Source organism: Miscanthus floridulus, chromosome 2 (assembly GCF_019320115.1).
Source record: "Miscanthus floridulus cultivar M001 chromosome 2, ASM1932011v1, whole genome shotgun sequence".
Lineage (NCBI taxonomy): Eukaryota > Viridiplantae > Streptophyta > Magnoliopsida > Poales > Poaceae > Miscanthus > Miscanthus floridulus.
Window position 1 is genome coordinate 104,585,634 of NC_089581.1, and position 20,212 is coordinate 104,605,845.

Consider the following 20,212-nt stretch of genomic DNA (forward strand, 5'->3'; position numbering starts at 1 on the left):
ACGGCAGTATACCACTGTAAAATGTTAACTGGCGCCACATAATGCTGATCAAACAATGATAAAAAAAAAACATCCATTTCTCTCATCCCAAGAAAGTCGTGTGATCCAAACAAGGGAGCGCACCCACCCAACTGTTGGTTTTAGCCAGGGCTTTTCAGCCATGGTTCAGTATTTTCTTCTCAAAACAAACCAGCACCAGCCGGGCTTATCAGTCCAGAAACCAACCAGCGAACAGGCTGAATGACTCGATACAATTTTCAGCTCAAGTATTCTATGGACATCTATGTTACAAAAAAGATCATATGATGTGTACAAGAAACAAACGCAAAACCGACCCCGACCCCGACCCCGACCCCTATGTAATGGAAAACTGTACAATGCTATGTACTGAAATGCAGCCACTGATCGGCTGCTCATTGGTGGGGAATGGAGGCACGAGCTGTATTTGGTGGCAGTAACAAGCCCACTCAAGGTGGCCTCGCTCTACAAATCGTTACCATGGTGCCTTCATGGTCATACTACAACGAGCTGAGATTAACGTGTTTCGTTTTCCGCTATGAATGCTGATAAGAATGCCGTCCACTAGGGTTTGCAGGAGCTGATGGTGGAGAGGGAGAAGAAGATGGCAGCCGGACCAATGAAGGTTGAGGTGGAGGTGCGGTGAGGGCATAAGTGAGTCTTGATGATGAGCTCTCAATGAGCCCAGCAACTCCAGCAGCAGAAGATTGTGCATTGGATGGAAGGAAAAGGTCGTGCTTCTGGTCCTTGTAAGCACTCCATACCTACATAAAAGGAATTTTTTTTTCAGTCCAGCATTTGTTTGTCATTTTCTGTTTGGTGAATCACTTGTCATGATCACAAATGTAGTTTCCCAATTCATAGGGTTCTGTAACTTTTATTGCAGTGGAGTTACTTACATCAGAGGAATTCAGGACTTCACGAACTCTAGCACAGTGTGCACCTTCGGTTGCAAAAGCATGAAGCACCTGTGCAAATCAAACAAAAAAAAGGTAACTAAGGAATGAACAGAATAACAAATAAGACGTCAACAAAGAAACAATCCCTGGAGACTGATGAGGCCATCCAAGTATGCATAACAAGAATTAAGTGCATCGACAACAAAAAAAAAAGCACAAACAAACAGTTAGAGCCCGTTTGGTAGAGCTCAGTTCTAGTTCTAGCCAAAACAGCTTCAGCAGTGACTTTTTTTATGAAGCAGCTATGTGTTGGCTCCGAGATGGTGAGACCTGCTGCTGCCTGTCGAGCGGGAATCGAAAGGCAGGTGGTGGCTGCAGTGCAAGAATACACAGGAAAGAGAGGGGTGGAACGGTAATAAAGGAAACCCTGTTGGGCCAAAAAAACTAATGATCCTAATGGGCCAACAGCCAGATGCCAGCCCATGATGAAAATGAAATCCGCCTGTTAGACGTCCATGCCCAAATCATCCAATTAGTCATAATTAGTCGATGATTAATTAGATGACTTGGTTTCTAGCCACTCTAGTTCAATCAGTGGGCATAATCATTGCTGGGGGACCGATAAGGCCGACTAATCGCAAGTAGTCGGACGACTTAATAACACTGATCAAATCTCATGTGAAGGTCACCCCTTAAAAATAAGATAAATTTAGGGTATAATGGAATTGAACTAAAAAAGCTTCATGGCATCCCAAAGAAAGAAAGAAGCCAACAGTTACCTCCACAGCCAAAACACGCCCAATTGAAGCCTCTGATTCATTCCACTTCATTGGACTACAGAGTCCCTGTCTTCCACCAGCACGCCAATCAAGAATACCAAGGAGCACTTCAACAAGACCAACCCTGTTTTGTTTCATTATGAAATACACAACCAAGATTAGTTGTTGAAAGATTTGATTCCATGAAAAACTAGTTTGGAGTGAACAATATTTTTCCCACATGGTGTAAGCTTTTGGACTAAATCTTGTGTTTGGTTTGTTTAAAGGTTCAGAAAATGTAACATATTGATTTATTTAAAGAAAGACGTATTACCATTTTCCATGTTTAATAAATATAAGAAGAAATCAATAAAATGGATTGCTTAAGTAAATTTTATAAGCAAGCAAAAACAGGCATGACCTGAGATACTACAGAATACTTGAATTTGCATATTAGTAGACTCAAACAATTTCATCTCCTCAAGTAAATTCACAATTTTTGCACTGTTGACTTGACTTCATATGCATCTTTGTCTATATAATGCACAATCAGTTATAGCTGCTAAACTTCTTTTTCAGGAAAAAAATCTTGAAGTTTTACTAATGTTTTTTGACGGAAATTTAGCTTTTAAGGCAATTTCACAAATTCACATGATATGCACTAATAGCTATATAGGCATTCAGAGCAGCTTACTTCAGCCCCTGTGCAACAAGGGCATCACGAGCCCGATTACCAGCACCGACTACACGCTTTAATGTCTCCAATGCCAGTATACTTCCACCTTGCCATCCAATTGCTTTCATAAGCAGTGGTACGACCTGCATGGCAGTTCAAGCAAGAAAAGATTATGATGGGTCCCTTAGATGTCACTTGTGACAGAATGTGGTATGAAATTGGTCATACTGGATTTTTTTTAAAGTGAGAAATTGTGGTCTTAAGGATGTCAAGGAAAGCACACTTAAAAAAAGTAGTATTCTAACAGCACTAGGCAGCAGGGTGCCGCCTTGGGGCTTGGGCCTAGGTAGGCAAAACATGCCAAAATTTGGAAGCGGTAAATAGTGAGATTAACACTGCAGTCGGACTAATAAAAGATGCCAGAAATCGAATAATTACTATATGCATATAATCTAATCTGAACTACAGGTCTAGACAGAATAATTACTTTTCAAAGGTAATGTTTTAGTATTAAAAAGCTTTATTATGAGAAACATTTTAGGAGGTGAGCACAAAGCAGTCACACTGTCTAGATAGAATAATTACTATTCAAAGGTACTGTTTTAGTATTAAAAACATTTATTATGAGAAACATTTTAGGAGGCGATCACAAAGCAGTCACACTGTTGTATCAACAAAATAAAAAGATGCTATGCAAGAGATTGACCATGCCTTACCCAGCGAGAGTTACAACTTACAACAATAATAATAACTTAAAAAAGAAGTCAATAAAACAATCAAATACCTGAGGAGTTCCTGCACTTGTTGCTGCCATAGCTTCTGCACAGGTTGTGCTAGACGCAAGCTGATGCAGAACACGCAAACAACTAAGGCGAACACGTTCTTGTGGAGTCTGCACAGTGGCCTCAGAGTGAGCTGAGTTGTCATGTTCGCTAGGTTCTGCCTGCGATCCACTGGTAGCCTGCCCAGATGCCATAGTTTCCCTTCTTCCCTCATAAGCCATAGCTGCAACAAGCTTTGGAACATAACCGAGGTAGCCAACATGGTCAGCAAGTGCTGGATGAACTCGTAGTAAGGAAACCAATGCCGCGGACAGTAGCAAAGGAAGCTCTGGATCTGTAGCAATTGCTTCATAATGTGTAGCAGCAACAGAGGAGACATACTGATCTAGGAGCCCTTCAAGGAATCTTTTAGGGTTTCTCAGTGGAAACTTGGGGTCCTTAAGAAAAAGTCTTACATAAATTCCACCAACCTGAAATTTGGACAGCATACTGACACCTTAACCAAAGTTACAGAATTATTATTTTACGCAAGAAAAAAAAATCTGGAATAGAAACTACCTGTGGTTCATCCTTCATTACATGTTGGCCGGATGCTTGTTCAGGTACATCCCAATCAACAACACATCCTTTCATCTGCTCTTGATAGAGGTCTGATGCCATTGTTGCCAACTGTGCAGAAAGAGAAGCTGCCATTGCGGGTGTCCATACTAGTTCAGGAGTTTCCGTTGTCTGTTCAAGAGAAGAAACAACAGCTTCACCAGGTCCATCTTTAATGGCAGAAACCAAACCATCAGGCAGGAACCTGGCAAGGGTGATTGCCACCCTGGGGCCATGCATTGGTTGCCCAACAAGTTTGCCCAATAAGGATGCAGCTGCAGCTCTTTGCTGCATAGGGATTTCCTCTACATAATAGAAATTAAGTGATTAATATAACTTAAATAATTAGAGTTATTGAAGTTGTTGTAACAAGGTAAAACGTGTAGAAATTAATCCAGGTGCAGAGCAGTTAAGCGAATCAAAGTTTAAAAATATAACTTCACTGGAGATTGATAAACAAAAGTAATTTCAACCAAAATTTTTAAAAATAAGTTAAATCAATACAACTAGAACAATGTGGACTGCAGTATCATGCACATTATGCAAAAAAAAAAAAAGATAAACAAAATATCAGCCCTAACTATAGTAACAATATAGTGAAGTAAAGATCAAACCTTGAAGTGGTAACATAAGTTCAAGAATGTAAACAGCACCACCATGCTTGGCAGCAGCCCAGCCAAGCTCTGGTGTGCTGGCTAAAGAATACAGTACAGCAAGAGCTCCGTCCCTGCAAGGAGGATTGCAGTGGAGTATCTGAAATAGTAAAATGAGGCTCATCCTTTCTGCAACCATAGCCTCCAAACAAGGAGCATGCTTAGTCAACAGATAAAGAACATTTAAACAGATTTGTGGGATGCTGCTTTCAGGAGGAACATGCAGTGCAAGGCATTCAAAAAGAGGAATCAGACGCTCCTTGGAAGCAAAAACAGCAGCTAAGCCTGGATTACTTGTAAGAAGATTCTGCAATTAAAAACAAAATAATGACATGCAATTCAGTAAATCTGCCTCACACAGAAAAGGTTAAAGAAAGTACTTTTTCAATAAAAGCACCTGAAGTGATGTTAGCCCACTTTGGAGGTTTATAATAACTTCAGAATCTCCATCTGTACTTTGTTTTCCTGATGAATTATCCATGTTTCCTTCATTAGTCGAATCACCGACTTCATCATTTTCAGAAATAGATGCTTCGATAACTGAATCATGCTGATGAATCGTCTCCTCCAAATTAATGGAATTCCACTGTTGTACTAACTCTGCTATAAACTTAAGCAGGGCTATGCAAAATTCCTCCTGATCACTTATTTCAAAATCCGGTTGATTGTTGTAAACTCTCAAGTATACATTACCAACGTTCAATTCTTTGGATAAAGCTTCATAGGTGAAAGACTGTGATTCTGTCAAGTCATATGAACCATCAGGGCCTTGACTAGCACGCTGCTGGTCTACAAATTTGAGAAGCTCCCCTCTGGTGAATGAATTCCATATGATCTGCAATAAAAGAAAGTTCTTTTTTTTAGCTCAAATTCATCTGCACAAATACAATATAGAAGTAGTGGATTTTGTGAAATATTTCTCATTAGGATTACACAGAAAACAGCTTTTAATTGCACATATGAGGCAGTAACACTAACACCGCATATTGAAGAAGTGAATCATATACACACGTTCAGCCAAATAGAAGTAGACTGTAGCAAAATACTTGCATAAGTTGTGCCACAAGGAACACCTTATTTGCCGCTATAAAGTAAGCATCGATGTATATTGATGAAACATATGCACTAGGATTCTGATAGTATCTGTGCATTTGCATGCAAACTAACCTGTTGGACATACTGTTTGATGCTTGAAGTTGGAATTAATTAATTATAAATCCACTCTGACTATAATTCCCTATACTGACGTGTGCATAGACCACACGCTATAAGGCACAGGTGCAATTGTGCGTGCATGCATGTTGTTAGCAAGTAGTTAATCATATATCAACTTTGGAGCAAGAAGGGCATGTGTGCATATACCCAAAACAGACTGAATGTGCATGACCACACTCTTCGGCCGCATGTGCATGCGTGCATGTGTATTAGCATGTTGTTTAACATACTGCAGACCATGGTAACGACTAATTTACAGCATGCATACATTAATGATATATTTTATTTATCGTGAAATTATCAAAATATTCTAGGCATATAATACAATTAAAATAGAAGCCATTACCTCTGGTGATTCCAAATTTGAATTTAGATTTGATAATAACTCTTTAGGTGGGTGGTTTCTCAGCATGTCAGCAAGCTTTGGAGTAAGAAGAGCCTTTAGCGCATTGTATGCAGGTTTGTTATCTGGGTACATGATATCATCACTACTGAGACCACAAAGCTTAGACAAAGCTTGAGTTGCATGAACAGCATGCAGATTTTTAGCAATCTGCACCCTTGCCCCAACACCAGGTGCCTCACATGTCTCATTCTCTTCTGCTGTCGAATCGTATTGAAGCAGCAGGGGTAGCACATGCCTGCAAGTATATTTCAATTATGTAAATCAGAGTAAGAATTTTTTTTTCTCCTAATGTACTATCATATTTCGGTTAGCATCTCTTTTCCACATTAATCTTAGAAAACAAGGATAGCAGGCAAGGCAACTACCATAAAAATCCAGCCCTGAGCAGAGCATTTTGCAACTCAGACGACACCGAAACATTCGCAGCTGTCAGCAGCGCAGCATCCACTGCTGAGGGAACAAATTCAAGTTCTGTACAATGCACAATGTCCTCAACAAGGCCACCAAACTTAAGAATCTCAACTCTTCCTGACTCAAACTGACTGAGAACAGAGAAGGTATGCATTATGTTGGTGACTATTCTTGCAGCTGGTTCATTTGCCGGTGTTGTGGGCTGAACAATGCACATACAGCGAGAAAGAAGTGTTGCCAACAAGGGGATGCCACCATCCCTTATAAGTTCTTCTCCATTTAATGAAGATGATGCACATCTAACAGAACATTACAACAGGAACATCAGATAACAAAGAAGGCGAACATCTAAAAAAAATCAAAGTGAGCAGTTTTTAAAAAATGTATAAACACAATAAAGTCCGTGTTAGCTTACGTCAGCCAAATTAGCTCCGAAGCAGCTATCAGAAGAGGGGCTCTATCAGATGAAAGAAAATTGCTGTCATCCTTATCTACAGTAACTGCATTTAGCAACATAGGATAACCAGCATATTTGAATGGTTCCAAGACATCTCCATATCTCTTGTACAAGATGCATTGTGCCTTCAGCAAGAGTAGCAGCCTCCAGACTTGTGGTCCCTGCAATCCCTGCATACTAGCCTGCATATAGAGATGGTAGACACTGTAAATAGCCAACAATGTGAAAACATACCTTAATGGGGCTCGCTAGTTTGACATATTCTACTAACAATTTGTAGGAAAAGAAGTTCAATAGGCGCCACTTCAATGAAATACAAGGGTGAATTAAGTAAACAGTTTAAGCAACAAAAGGAGAAAGCATGAAAAGTTATCATGCATAAATGGGCAAATGTTCATACAAACAAGGAGCACCTGCAATCGCTCATAAGCCTTTTGCACAGCAACAAACTTCTCCCTTCCTTCAGGGTTCTTGTCTGGATGATATTTTATTGCTAGCTTTCGGTATTGGCGCTTAAGCTTCTCCTCATCAATGTTTTCAATTTTGTTTCCGGAATTAGCCGAACTTAAGTCAGATGACTGCTTGCTGCTACCATTCTCACCAAGCACAAGATCATCAAAAGAAATCTCCAGTATCTTACAGGCTTCTTCTTCAGATAAATCCATTGGACGACGAGTTAACTCTTCACGCCACATTACCAACAATGACTGCAAAAACTCCACGTGTTCTACAATGGGCCAGTTAGGAAACCTAATCTCATCACATAGGTTACAGAGGTAGTAACGATGGCACCACATCTCATCTTTCAGATTTGGGTAAGTCACAGGTGGCATAGGAGCATAATCATACAACAAATGGCAATGCTGTGCCAATTTCTGAGGAAAGTCACCGAGATGCTGCAGAACCTGCCAAAAATAAGTTGAACAAAATAATTTAAAATGAGATTAAAATCTCAAAACTAGAGAGCAAATGTTTTTACAAATAAAAATAAAGGATATAGGTAAAAGACCTGACGAATAAGGTTTTCTGCTCGCATCTTGTGGGTCCATATAATTTCTGGTGTGTCAGAATCAGACACCATTGCACCTGCAAAAGCAGAAGGGCCACTGCGCTCCAAGACATACAGCAAAGATTCTGGGAGCAGTCCACCCAGTACACTACGCTTTGCCAAAGGCAAAGATGAAGATAGTGCTGCCTCTTCACCACCATGAAAAGCTTGATGAGTATGTGTGGCCGAAAACAACTGTGCAATTGATAGGAGATTTGAACCAGGATACGCCAATGCAAAGTAAAAGGCACCAGTACTATATAATCGAATCATAGCTTTAGGGTTTCTTGTAACAATAGCCTTAAGCAATGAGGCAGCTGCTTCAACAATGCTTGGTTCCCCAGTAAGCATAACCTGTACAACATCATTTGTTTTTTGTCAGCATTTGGTCAATGAAATTGTTCGAACGAAAGAGAAAAATATACATCTGAAAAGTTCAATAAGATCATTGAATCACAAATTAAAGCATGAACTTTAATGGCATGAACAATAGCTTATATCTTATAACACAACTGACAACTGTGTGCATTATAATGCAGATGACTATACTAACAAGTTAATATAGAGTTACAATTTAGTGATATTTCGAGGAAATGCTACTTACGTCAGCAGAGCTTTAAGGTTGCATTCTATTAACCTATACGCATATTAATCTGATAGTTGTAAACTAAGATACTGTCACTTTTATGTTGTATTTATCTAGTCTCCAGCATCCACTTATATGGTGGAGAAAGAAAGCAAACACTTGAAGCTAGAGATAACCTGGGCCACATGAGGAAGGCATCTTGGACTTGACAATATACGTTTCACCCTAGGAGTTGGAGTTACTATTTCACCTGCATCATCAAGATCAGACCGTGCAGATGCCATACTGTGTAATATAGATAATGCAGCGTCCCCAATCTGTATAAGGAAATACATTTTTATGCGAGTCAAAGAAAGTGCAAATTAATAATACAATTTTATGCCAGACAAAGTAAGTGCAAAATTAATTTGTGAGGAAAGAATTTGTGCTTGCTGATAGCTAACACTAAAATGGGGAAAATAGCAGCACAGGCGCGAGCATGTGTCCAACCACAAGCTGCAGATTTAATACCTGAGTAGGAGTCAAAACAGGCACTCTTACAGAAAGTGCCCATCGCAGTTCCCGTATATCCCGTAACCTTTTCCAGTCAGACATACCAGAAGCCCAACATTTTGTTGTCCAATCAATTGACTTCTTTGACCACAGCCTTCTTATTGCATCCTTTTCAAGTGGCCCAACTTGTGTGCCATCTTTATCAATGCACATCCACTCTTTTGAAGGTTCCATAAATGCAGTTGCCGCGATGAGGTTAGATTGCAAAGGAATAGCTGTCCGCTCAGATGTTTCGTGTGCAACAGTAAGCAAATCAACAGCCAAAACACAGCCTCCAACCAAAACACATGCTTCAACATTTGAAAGGTCATCCATCAAGGCCTATAAAAACAAGGGAAAAAGAGGGAGAAGATTTATCAGCATTTGAGTGTATGTCACATCAGCAGATCCATAATAGTAAATTGGTTCTTGAAAATATTGTCCAAGATTAATGTCGATGTCCAAAGCAAATATCTAGATACTCATCAATTGTACTGTACAGTGCCCACTGCCAGAAAATGACCACATAATGAAGCTTGTTGATATTTACATATTAGCATATATTATGTCATCTTACTACAAAATAGAGAAAATTAGACTACAGAGCAACAAACCTTTAAAAGTAGTAGCAAACGATGCCTCAACACCCTATCATCTGTTCGGTCTAAGAGGACAGTAATATGTGCAGTGCCATCAAAAGGCCCAATAACTTTGTAATGTTGCTCATAAACTATAGCCATTGCCCTTGAACAGAGTTCTCTTACAGAAGACCCTCCACCACCACCAAAGCCATCTAATCTCCCCATGTCACACCAATCATCAGATGACCCCAACTCATCAGGTACTGCACCATCCACAGTAAGACCAATATCTGCGTCACACAAAAATCGATGGTACAGAGCTCTAAAAAAGGCAACAGGATCACGTAGTGGAAAATCCTGTGCTCGATAGTTGCTTACACTTTCAAGCAGCAGCCGCAAATAGTATTGCCCCACACAGACTTCTTTGGACAAGCTTGGGTAGCTCACTGAAAATTCAGCATAATTCCATGAAATACGAGGTAAGTTGTCACTACCACCAGCATCCTCAGTGATTGAACTTCCAGGGACAATGTCATCTGTTCTTTCTTTCTCGACATCCAGGTTATGAACTTCAGTTTGCAATGCTTCCCTCAATTCCTGTCTGGTGCGTTCATTCCATATCAAATCTGCTCTGTTGTGATCTAGACTGAATGCCCTCCAAAATCCATACCAATTGCACAGGAGCCTGCCAGATCCCACAGGAGTGTTTTCCACCACAACCTGTGCAGGGACTGAAAAATCTGAATGCGATGAGCTGACAGGATTGCCATTGGCATTGCAGTCCACTGAATAAACATGTGAATCCAGCTGTGGTGCCCCAATTTGATGATTATTTTCAGAAAGGGCCTCAGGTACAGAACCATGTGGAACTGAAACTGTGTGAGAAGGATCAATGTTTATACCTGGCAAAGGAGAGTGGGTGGAAGAGTACAGGCCAACATGCCTCTGATGAACATCTGCTCCTCTGTAAGTGCCCACACTGGTGTGCCTGAAGGGTTCCCCATCCTCAACACCATTGGGGGGTATCCCTTGTTCTTGTACTGCCATACTTTTACTACCACGAACCCTCCTCTGCTGAAGTATTCGTCTCTGCCTTCTGCTCAATGGTACTTCATCATACTGGCTCTGTGAATCTTCATCTGAACGTGTATGGAGATAAGCAACAAGTCCAGGAGGAAGTATTCTTGATAGCAAATCAAGTGCAGGTTGATAGGAATCAGCCCAAAGAGCAACAAGCTGCCGACTAACATCACATCGTTCTCCAGCAGGAAAGAAGAAAGCATTTAGTAAATGCCTCAGAAGAGCACCATCCTTCAAGGCAGCATCACGCATGGACTCTGCCGCTATTGCATCTTCTTCAGCAATTGTACGCATTATAACAGAAATAGTCTCTCGCACACTTTCAGCTGGATGTGCAAATAATGCAAACAAACGACGGCGCAAACCAGCAACTTGCCGCAATAGCTCAACAAATGTAGCATGTTGGGTTGTTTCACCATGGGGTTCACAAAGCATAGCTTCAAGGACTTCCACAACAGACAGAGATAACAATGGTGACACCGATATTGGCCTCAACCTGTTAACAAGGATCGGAACATACATTGGTTGCGAGAACAGTACAGACTTTGCATGCATGTAGGTGGCATGGGATTCTCCCCTTGTATCCATTAATAAGATAGATGAATCACCAGGACCACCACCAATTAGCATAGCCACAAGCCCAGCAGCTTCAGCTGCTACTCCTTCCGAACCATTCCTAAGCAAACCCATTATTCTCCCAACAGCGACAGGAAACGCCATCACATGTGATGCCACACTTCTTGATGTAAGTAGCCTGCGTAAGCATGCAACAAAACCCATTATTGTTGCTGCTGCTTTTGGAGATGGAGGCGGAAGAGGAGGAGCATCAGCAGGAAGGCTTTGTGGTACGATCGGAAGAAGACTGATTAAGGCCATTAAGACCACTTCGGGTACTTCAATATTGACAGGCACTCCAGTGTATGGTACACATGCATTAAACTCCCTTATTCTACGCCACAATCTGATTTTTGCTCCAGGAACAGTGTCAGATGACGCTACAGCCTCTTTAGCAACTGCAGCCAAATGTTTTATGTGCATGGTAGCAGACTCCATATCAACAGAACCATGATGGGGCATCTGAAGATGTGCTACCCCGCAAGGCGGATCTATCCGATGACCAGGCATTGTTAACCTTGGTAGCACTGGAATAGCACACTGTCTCTGAAAACAACAAAGAGAAAAGGAAACATGAGCGCAAAGGCCAAGATGGGCATGACAGAAAAATAGAAAATACACGTATCATGACCCATGAGCATAGATTAGTACTCTGCACTCATCTGTGTCACGCCTACTCTATGCTTGACTCAAAAAAAAAAAAAAAAACTCGATGACATGAGGAAGATCAATCCAAGTAGGAGAAATGGAGATGCATAACAGCTTGCACTATGTTGTTACACAGTATATCAAGATTTCACCTCTGAAGTATGAGTTGAAGTTATTATACAGATGTATTAAAGATAGAAGATGTGATTATGTGGAACAGCAACACTACACAAGCACAAAAATCAAAATGGGAGTGGAATGGTGCTTCTCCAGGTGTTTTTGGTCATTACACTTACGGATCTTAGCAAGAATATTCGTATTTGCAAATAAAAAGTTGCCATAAGCGGTGCACATACATTTGAATCTGTACTCTTCATGACTCTTAAGTGTAATTCAAGATAAATGAATCAAAAATACAGATTGAATGCTGCCAGAAGAATAAAATGCACCTTAGGTCCTGAAACATGTGCAACAGAATCACTTGGGTTCACAAACTTAGGAATTGCATGTTTCAATCCGTGAACTTATATAAGTGGGTCATAAAAGGTTCCAGTTCTATGTTATATAGGTAACTAAAGATGGCATACCACCTTGGCTGAATCCTAGTCAAATTCCAACACAGACATGCTGCTTGAAACTGCTAGGGAAATGGGTTTGTATTTTAAGGAAGCTTCATGGAGCTGGACAGTTTTTACAAGATTTTTTGTGGATCTTATCTAGCAGCCCATGACCACCCTTTAGTTTAAATGGCATTCAAGTGCCATCACGACCATTAGTTGCTAATCATGTGCAATTTGAACAGTTGTTCATGCACAAATACAAGTTTTGGCATCTAAATGTGCGATTTTTAGGTTTGGGTACCTAGATGGCACACTTAAAGTCCTGTCCAGGATGTATGCCTTTCCTTTTTTGGTTAACATGCATCGCCAAGTTGTGCCAAAGTACAAGAGACAGTCATGCTTGTTAATCACCTTAAATTTGGGTGTAAAATATACCAAGGTAAATATGACGTCAATTGGTTCATAATGAGAGTGAAAAAAACAAATATACCTGGTTTTGTAAAACATCAAGAACTGTTGCAAGTAGATTATCACGGGAAGTGCTTGCATATACCTGAGAAAAAAAACATAGAACAATTAGATGGCATTTCCTGTAATGGGATAGAGACCTGTATCCTGTGTACTTACATGAATTGGGCAGCCATCATTGAATTCAAATGCAAACATCTGCGGCTCTTCTGCAAATCGAACAAGAGCACTTACTGTTGAGAGCGGTCGTACAATGACAGCCTGGAAAGAAATTCAGTGCAAACAAGTAAGAACCTATCATATGGTCTCTTTTGTGTGTGTTTGGGGGGGGGGGGGGGGGGGGGGGGGGGGGGGGGGGGTGTTCGTACTCAAAATTGATACCATTTCTTGGACTGCCAATGGCTCCAGGGGAGAAGAGTTTTAACAATTCATATAAAATTGAGGACAAAATGTCTACCTCATAGTTCTCTGGACGTCTTTCAACAAGTGAAGTGCTTGTAAGAACAAGCAGACGAGAGACAGAATCACCCTGTTCTCCAAGCCCACCCCTTGGTCCAACACCCAAACTTAAGCTCTCAATACTAGCAGTGCCATGCGCAGCAGAACGTAATCTTGTTACTGACCACTCTCCATGTCGTGTTTCAGCAGCTCCAACTGCCTCCATAGCTGGGAAAGAAGTCCACATGCAATTAAAAATCAGAGAAAACCATAGTCGTAGGCTCACAGGTAACAAATAAACTATCACTGAGAGTTTCTTATATGAGATAAATGTAGGATCGGCAGCATCAATAAATGTGTAACCAAAACATGAGACAAACGCGGATTTTGTTGATCAATCTGGAGCTTGAAGGTGGTATTTACCTATTCTCACAGTTCATTTGTGTTTTGCAAGCTGCCAAGTTACAAAACATATGGGTGGAAAAGCAACACTAGAGGCATGATAATGCGGTGAGAACATCAAATAGATATATAAAAGTATAGAGGCATAGAGCAAGCATCTTCATCCTTATCAACATCTAAATAGATTCCCCAATAAAACACAGTACAACTAAAGTTCACCATCACTAGAGATTTGCCTACCTCTTTTTGCTATGAAGTCGTCCGTTTTCATTGATTGTGAATTATCCACAGATAGTGATAGTCCAATCTTTAATTTGGCAGTTTTCGTCTGAAAGGCAACCAATAACGGGAAGTTACATAGAACTACAAAAAATCTGTATCACCGGAGTGGAACGACCAAAAAGGACGAGGACAAAAGGGTGTACCAGATGTGATATAATTGCAGTGTTTGTAGTTCCTGAAGTAGCCATAAAAGCTTTTGACTTCCTACCATAAAGAGGGCATAGCACAAACCCTCCACCTTCAGTAGTCTTCCTCCCATAGCTATCCCCCAAGAGCACAATTGCCGGAGAATTCATATCTCTGAAGTCCAAGCACCAGCGCATATCACCAGAAGCCTCAAGGAGCTCAACACCCACAGGAGTGACCTTAAGTTTCTACAGAATGTTCAGATACAGTAACCAAAGTATTAGACATCATGTGATACATACAACAGTATTTTTTTCAATACAGCATTATGTGAGTAGTAAATTATCAAAGATGGTCTCCGCAATCAGCTAGGTATCTAAATAAATGACCAAAGAAGTGGTGCACTACAATCATCTACCACATCCAGTCACTTACATATGACATTTCAAACAACAAACTAAAGCTAAAAGCAAGCCAAACTTGCTGTCTGAAACATCATATGGATCTGACTGGAAGGAGTATTTCTTAGCACATCATCTATTTTTAGCACATTTTGTGGCACAAGTTGAATTTGTTATTCTATTTTTCATATAGTTCTAAAATCACAAACAATTGAGCAAGAATGAATGTGCAAATATGTGAATTATCTTCAATTGTTCTGCTTGAACTGGTAGCCTGGTGCTATGAGATCTGGTGGATTATCTTAAGGATGCAATAAATTCAATCATGAAGTAGGGTTGTACCAGATGAGATTGGGCATGGAAGCATCAACTGATCAGAATAGAGTTGTACAGCAAAATTACTAGCAGAAACTAGGCCTTGGTTTATTTCCAAAAAAAACAGCCTCGCATTGCTAGTTTTTTTGTTCACAGCAGCACAACACAGTAGATAGTAGCGGGATGTGAAATTGATAGAAGCGGGAATTCAGGAAGGGGATGTGCTTACGAAGGGGGCCCACTCGTGGGTGCGTCGGCGGAGGTGGAGGACGGGGAAGTCGAAGGAGGCCTGGACCGGGCGGAGGCGGTGGAGTTCGGTGAGGATCCCCGGGCGGAGCGGGGACGAGAAGCGCATGGGCTTGAACTTGCCGCGGGCATCGGTGCGGACTGCAAGCGTGAACTCGTCGGTGGCGGCGAGAGCCTCAGCGTGGTCGAACTCGGAGCCGGCATCGTAGGAGTTGGTGAGGTTGAGCGTGGCGGGGTCGAGCGTGACGACGCCGGAAGAGGCGATGCAAAGGACCCGGCGGTACCTTCCCCTCCACGAGTGCTTGACGACGAGGTACCGGGCGAGGTACTCGGGCTCCTCGGCGACCCCCGCGGGGGCGGCGGCGGAGGCGGCGGCCGACGTGGCCACCTCCGCTGCGGCGTGGCGGCTGGCAAAGTCCATGGCGGCTAGACTCGGGCCGGCATTAGGGCTCCGCCACCAGGGTAGGGAAGGGGAAGAGTGGCGCGAGTGAATCGCCCCCAGCGCGGCGGCCGATCTCGAAGCGAGACAAGATCCCCCTTGTTGCTGCTGCTGCTGCTGCCTTGCCGGTCGCCGGAGGACGGTCCTCGCCGGCGCAGCGGCCGGATAATCGTTGCAGAGATTTTGTGTTGCGCGAGTTTTGTTGGTGCTTCGATTGATTGATCGAACGATCGGTTGGTTGGCTCCTTTTCCAAGATGTTTTATTTTCCGGCTGATTTGTTACGGAAAAAAACTTATAAAACGAATGAACAGGACGATTATCTATTTTCGTGGCTTTAATAATAAATCAATCAAGTCATAACTCGTAGGGAGAGTGATCGTTCAAGGACAACAAGGATCCGGCTTCCGTGTTTGGCTTCAGCATGAGTGCGTGCGTTGTTTTCTTCGCTTCCACACACACACACCCCCTCCCTTTTTATAGTAACTAATTAATAGTAAGATTTTTTTATATTAATCAGACATATAGACCCCGTTCGCTTGTTTTAAAAATGGCTCGTTCGACTTCTTTTTTCAGCCGGAACAGTGTTTTCCTCTCACAATAATTCAGCCGAAACAGTGTTTTCAGCCAGTTTCAACCAAGTTTCAGACCAGCGAACGGGGCCATAAGAACGAGTATGACGAACGCAGTGGTATTGTCTGTTTTTCGGCCTCACTGAAACCGCCGTATATATTCGAACACTACGTCAAGAAATAGTTTCTCCATATTTTTAATTGGCTTTAACGTACACTTTCTTTCTTTCTCGTCGTATTAGTTTTATTCTAAGTTAAATATTTTTACTTGTTACCATTAATTTTAAAGTTTAGTAGAGAACAACATGATATTTTTGTTTTTAGATTCATTATGAGAAATATGTGTTTTTAGATTTATGTTGTGAAATTCTATTTTTAGATTTATTTTGTGAAACTGCATGGATTTTTTTGAAATTTTTAGCTAGAGTTAGGATTGTTTGATTTTGATAACGAGGTTGATAATGATAGCACCAACTCTTTTCGTCGGGATAATTTTTATTTTTTAATATTTTTTCAATATTTTCATAATAATCGCTTCTAATTTTTTTTGTGGATTTCACCCTATTGGTCGCGTCGCGCCACATGCATTGGCGCGGCAACATCCACCACATTAGACGGCTTTTTCAACGTGGAAAACGCTGTCACGCCACTCCCGCTAGCGTGACAGTATTGTTCTGTCATACCACCGGAAGTGACGTGACAAGATAAAATATTTGAAAAATCATAACTCTTTGATACAATGTCGGATGAAGATGAATTTTATAAAAATTGTAGTTCTCGATGAGATCTATAACTTTGTAGTTTTGAGTTTTTTTATTTAAGGACTTTAATATGCTCAAAAAATTAATATAAAATTTCAAGAGCATAATAACCTCGTACAAGTGCTTGTCGCATTAGAAAAATAATATTGTTTTTGTATGATGTTAAATGAAGATACTTTTTAAATGAAAGTTGTATCTCTTAATGGCATCTAAAAGTATATAGTTTTGAGTTTTCACATTTGAGATCGTTAAACTGCACGAAAAAAATAATATAAAATTTCAGCAGCATAATAATCGCATACTAGCGCTGGTCAGATTTGAAAAATAATATCATTTTTGTATGGTATCCAATGAAGATACATTTTATATTAAAGTTGTAGCCCTCAGTGACAACTATAACTTTATAGTTTTGAGTTTTCATATTTGAAATCGTTAAGATGCTCAGAAAATAATATAAAATTTCAGTAGCATAATATGACCGCTAAAACTTTATATTAGTTTTTAGAGTATGTTAACGATCTCAAATATGAAAACTCAAAACTATAAACTTATAGATCTCATTCAGAGCTATAACTTTTATGTAAAAAGTATCTTCATTTGACACCACAACAAAACGATATTATTTTTCTAATGCGACAAGCACTATGCTAAAAAATTATATTATTTTTTGTGCATTTTAGCGATCTCAAATATAAAAATTCAAAACTATAAAGTTATAGATCTCATTGAAAGTTACAACTTTCATTTAAAAAGTATCTTTGTTTGACACCATACAAAACGATATTGTTTTTCTAACACGATGAGCACGTGTACGAAGTTATTATGCTCTTGAAATTTTATATTAATTTTTAAGCATCTTAATGTCCTCAAATGAAAAAACTCAAAACAACAAAGTTGTAGATCTCATCGAGAGCTATAATTTTTATATAAATTTCATCTTCATCCGACATCGTATCAAAGAGTTATGATTTTTAAATGGTTTGTCTTGTTACGCACTCCCGGTGATGCGATAAAACAATACTGTCACGCCAGCGGAAGTGGCGTGACAACGTTTTTCACGTCAAAAATGGCGTCTAACGTGGCGGATGTTGTCGCGCCAATACATGTGGCGCGATAAACGTTATTGGGTCGCGCAAGCTCTGCTGGCTTGACCAAAATGGTCAAATCCGTAAAAAAAAATTAGGAGTGTTTATTATTAAAATTTTGAATAAAAAAGGATTAAAAATAAAAATTCCCCTCATCCGTGCCCATGCATATAATGTTATTTATTTCTCCACCCAAATGTGAATGATCTAATATTTTTCACCCAACTACTTCTCCTCCCGGTTGCTTCGATCCAATGTGCTTGTTGCCACCAACCTTCCTCCCTCGAGATCCACATCCCGCGTCGCTCGCAATCTACCGTTGCAACTCTTCCCCGACACGCACACCTCTCGCATCTCAAGCGCCTCATCATGGAGGCCATGTTGCATGGCATATCGTCATGGCTGTTGGGAGCAGGGTCAGTGGCTCCTGTGCCCATGCCTAGGCGGCAGTGGAGACCACTGACCGCCATGGTAGTGGCCATGGGCAAACCACCACGGAGCAACGGTACCCACGGCTAGAGTTTCTCAATCCTCGTGTGCGATACATGCTTCGATCCATGTTGTAGTAGCTATATTAGATGTTCCAACACCAAGTCGATTTTGTTGTCATGACCTTTTTGGGATGTTGCATTATACAATAAGCGGATTTTGATATGTTCTCATCTAGATGGAGATGAGTATCTTTTTGGATGTTGCGGCAGCTATAACTAGATGTCCCAACAACAAGTTGATTTGTTTGCAATGACTCTTCTTCGAACGCTGTTGTCCTGCTTTGATCAAGACAAAGATGGAGACCAAAAAGTGTTTTCCAATGTTGCAATAGCCTATTTTGGACTTTGAGTTCTCATTAGTCACTTCAAGTTTGCGATCATGAGTGCTTATTATGGGAGTGTTTGGGACTGCTACATAAACTCTGCTCCATAAACTCCACCGTGGAGCAGCTCTACAAAAAGCTAGAGTTTGTGGAGCACCTCTTTAGGTGCTCTCACAACTCCACCTTTTTTCCTCGAACATAGTACGTGGAGCCAGCGGCGGATCTAGGAAACATTTTAAGGGGGACTGAACAACACTGCTGCTCGATCTTAAGTCTCAGCCCCCCTACACTATAGAACTTTGTCTAAAAATTCATAGGGGCTCTCCAGTAATTTGCACTACTTCGGTTTGGGTAGAGGGGGCTTGAGCCCCCCCGCCCCACTGCTAGATCCGCCCCTGCGTGGAGCTAAAACCGTTTAGCTAAAAAACGTGGAGCGGAGCAGTCCCAAACACCCCCTATACCGAGACCCTCGACATTTAGTTTCGCTCTGGGTCCGAAAAAACTTAGGACTAGGGCTAGCTATGACTATCGTAGGTAACCATTTCACTCACACTCGGTAGAGGGTCAGAGCATAGAAGTAGCTATACATGGGACTAACTTATGGGAACGAGGGTCCCTATCTATCGTCAGGTAGAGATGAATATTGATTTTGGCAGAGATTGACACACCAATCTAGCTTTAGATCACAAGACCCAAACTCTGCAACCTTAACACCACTTCTCATCTAGTTATCAACCGTGTCACAATCCGGTTTACCTCACCAAAAGGCTAATCCCTACCTCCAAATCAAAGAACACAAACAAGAACTCAGAAGAAGGCAACTCAAGTAAAATGATAATTGAGGATGAACGATTAAGCATCGAATGTAGCATTTCACAGACCAATGAACGTCGACTGTTCAAAGATAGATTGATCTAAAGCAAAATTTAAACCCTAACTTGGGTGATAGCTATCAAATATATAGGATAAGTGTAGGGTCAAGATGGCAGACTAGAGAGGGTGAATAGTCCCTAAAACTGATTGCATTGGCAAACCAAAATAAATGTGAAATGAAAACTATCGGTCTAGCCAAAACTATACCCTCTAAGTGTATAAGCACCTTTTAAGGATCCTAATTAGGCAACAAAGGTGCCAGGCTAGTTAGAGCTCACCTAACTAATTATATAAGCAAGGTCACACAAACCTATGCAACTAGTACTTCAAGCAACGGGGAGCTCCTACACAATCTAGTAAGCAAAGGCACAAAGCCCCCAAACTCACTAGCAATGCTCAATAACAAGGCTACACAAAGCCAAATTAGAGAGCGTAAATTATTTAGCTACACAAACTAAGCAATATGACTAA

General features: G+C 40.9%; 1 protein-coding gene across 1 annotated transcript; it reads right to left on the reverse strand.

Annotated features, from left to right (window-relative positions):
- Nucleotides 1–120: 120 nt before the first annotated feature.
- Nucleotides 121–16,032, reverse strand: LOC136527534 (dnaJ homolog subfamily C GRV2-like). Its single transcript, XM_066520300.1, has 22 exons — nucleotides 15,183–16,032; nucleotides 14,255–14,485; nucleotides 14,070–14,157; nucleotides 13,447–13,655; nucleotides 13,149–13,250; nucleotides 13,012–13,074; nucleotides 9,652–11,859; nucleotides 9,017–9,379; nucleotides 8,683–8,823; nucleotides 7,882–8,274; nucleotides 7,286–7,777; nucleotides 6,831–7,054; nucleotides 6,370–6,714; nucleotides 5,945–6,239; nucleotides 4,781–5,218; nucleotides 4,345–4,690; nucleotides 3,692–4,035; nucleotides 3,136–3,603; nucleotides 2,370–2,494; nucleotides 1,697–1,820; nucleotides 918–986; nucleotides 121–782 (listed from the first exon to the last, which is right to left on the reverse strand). The coding sequence occupies exons 1-22, from the start codon at nucleotides 15,618–15,620 to the stop codon at nucleotides 555–557; spliced, it is 7,734 nt and encodes a 2,577-aa protein (XP_066376397.1). The 5' UTR covers nucleotides 15,621–16,032; the 3' UTR covers nucleotides 121–554.
- Between the last annotated feature and the right edge of the window lie 4,180 nt (nucleotides 16,033–20,212).

Excerpts from the sequence above, each read along its gene's own strand:
- LOC136527534 (XM_066520300.1), bottom strand. The coding sequence starts at position 15,620 with ATGGACTTTGCCAGCCGCCACGCCGCAGCGGAGGTGGCCACGTCGGCC. Across the intron at positions 13,251-13,446 it reads GACGTCCAGAGAACTATGAG|GCTGTCATTGTACGACCGCT; the intron begins GTAGACATTTTG and ends ATTTCTTTCCAG. Across the intron at positions 8,275-8,682 it reads GCCTTCCTCATGTGGCCCAG|GTTATGCTTACTGGGGAACC; the intron begins GTTATCTCTAGC and ends GATGTTGTACAG.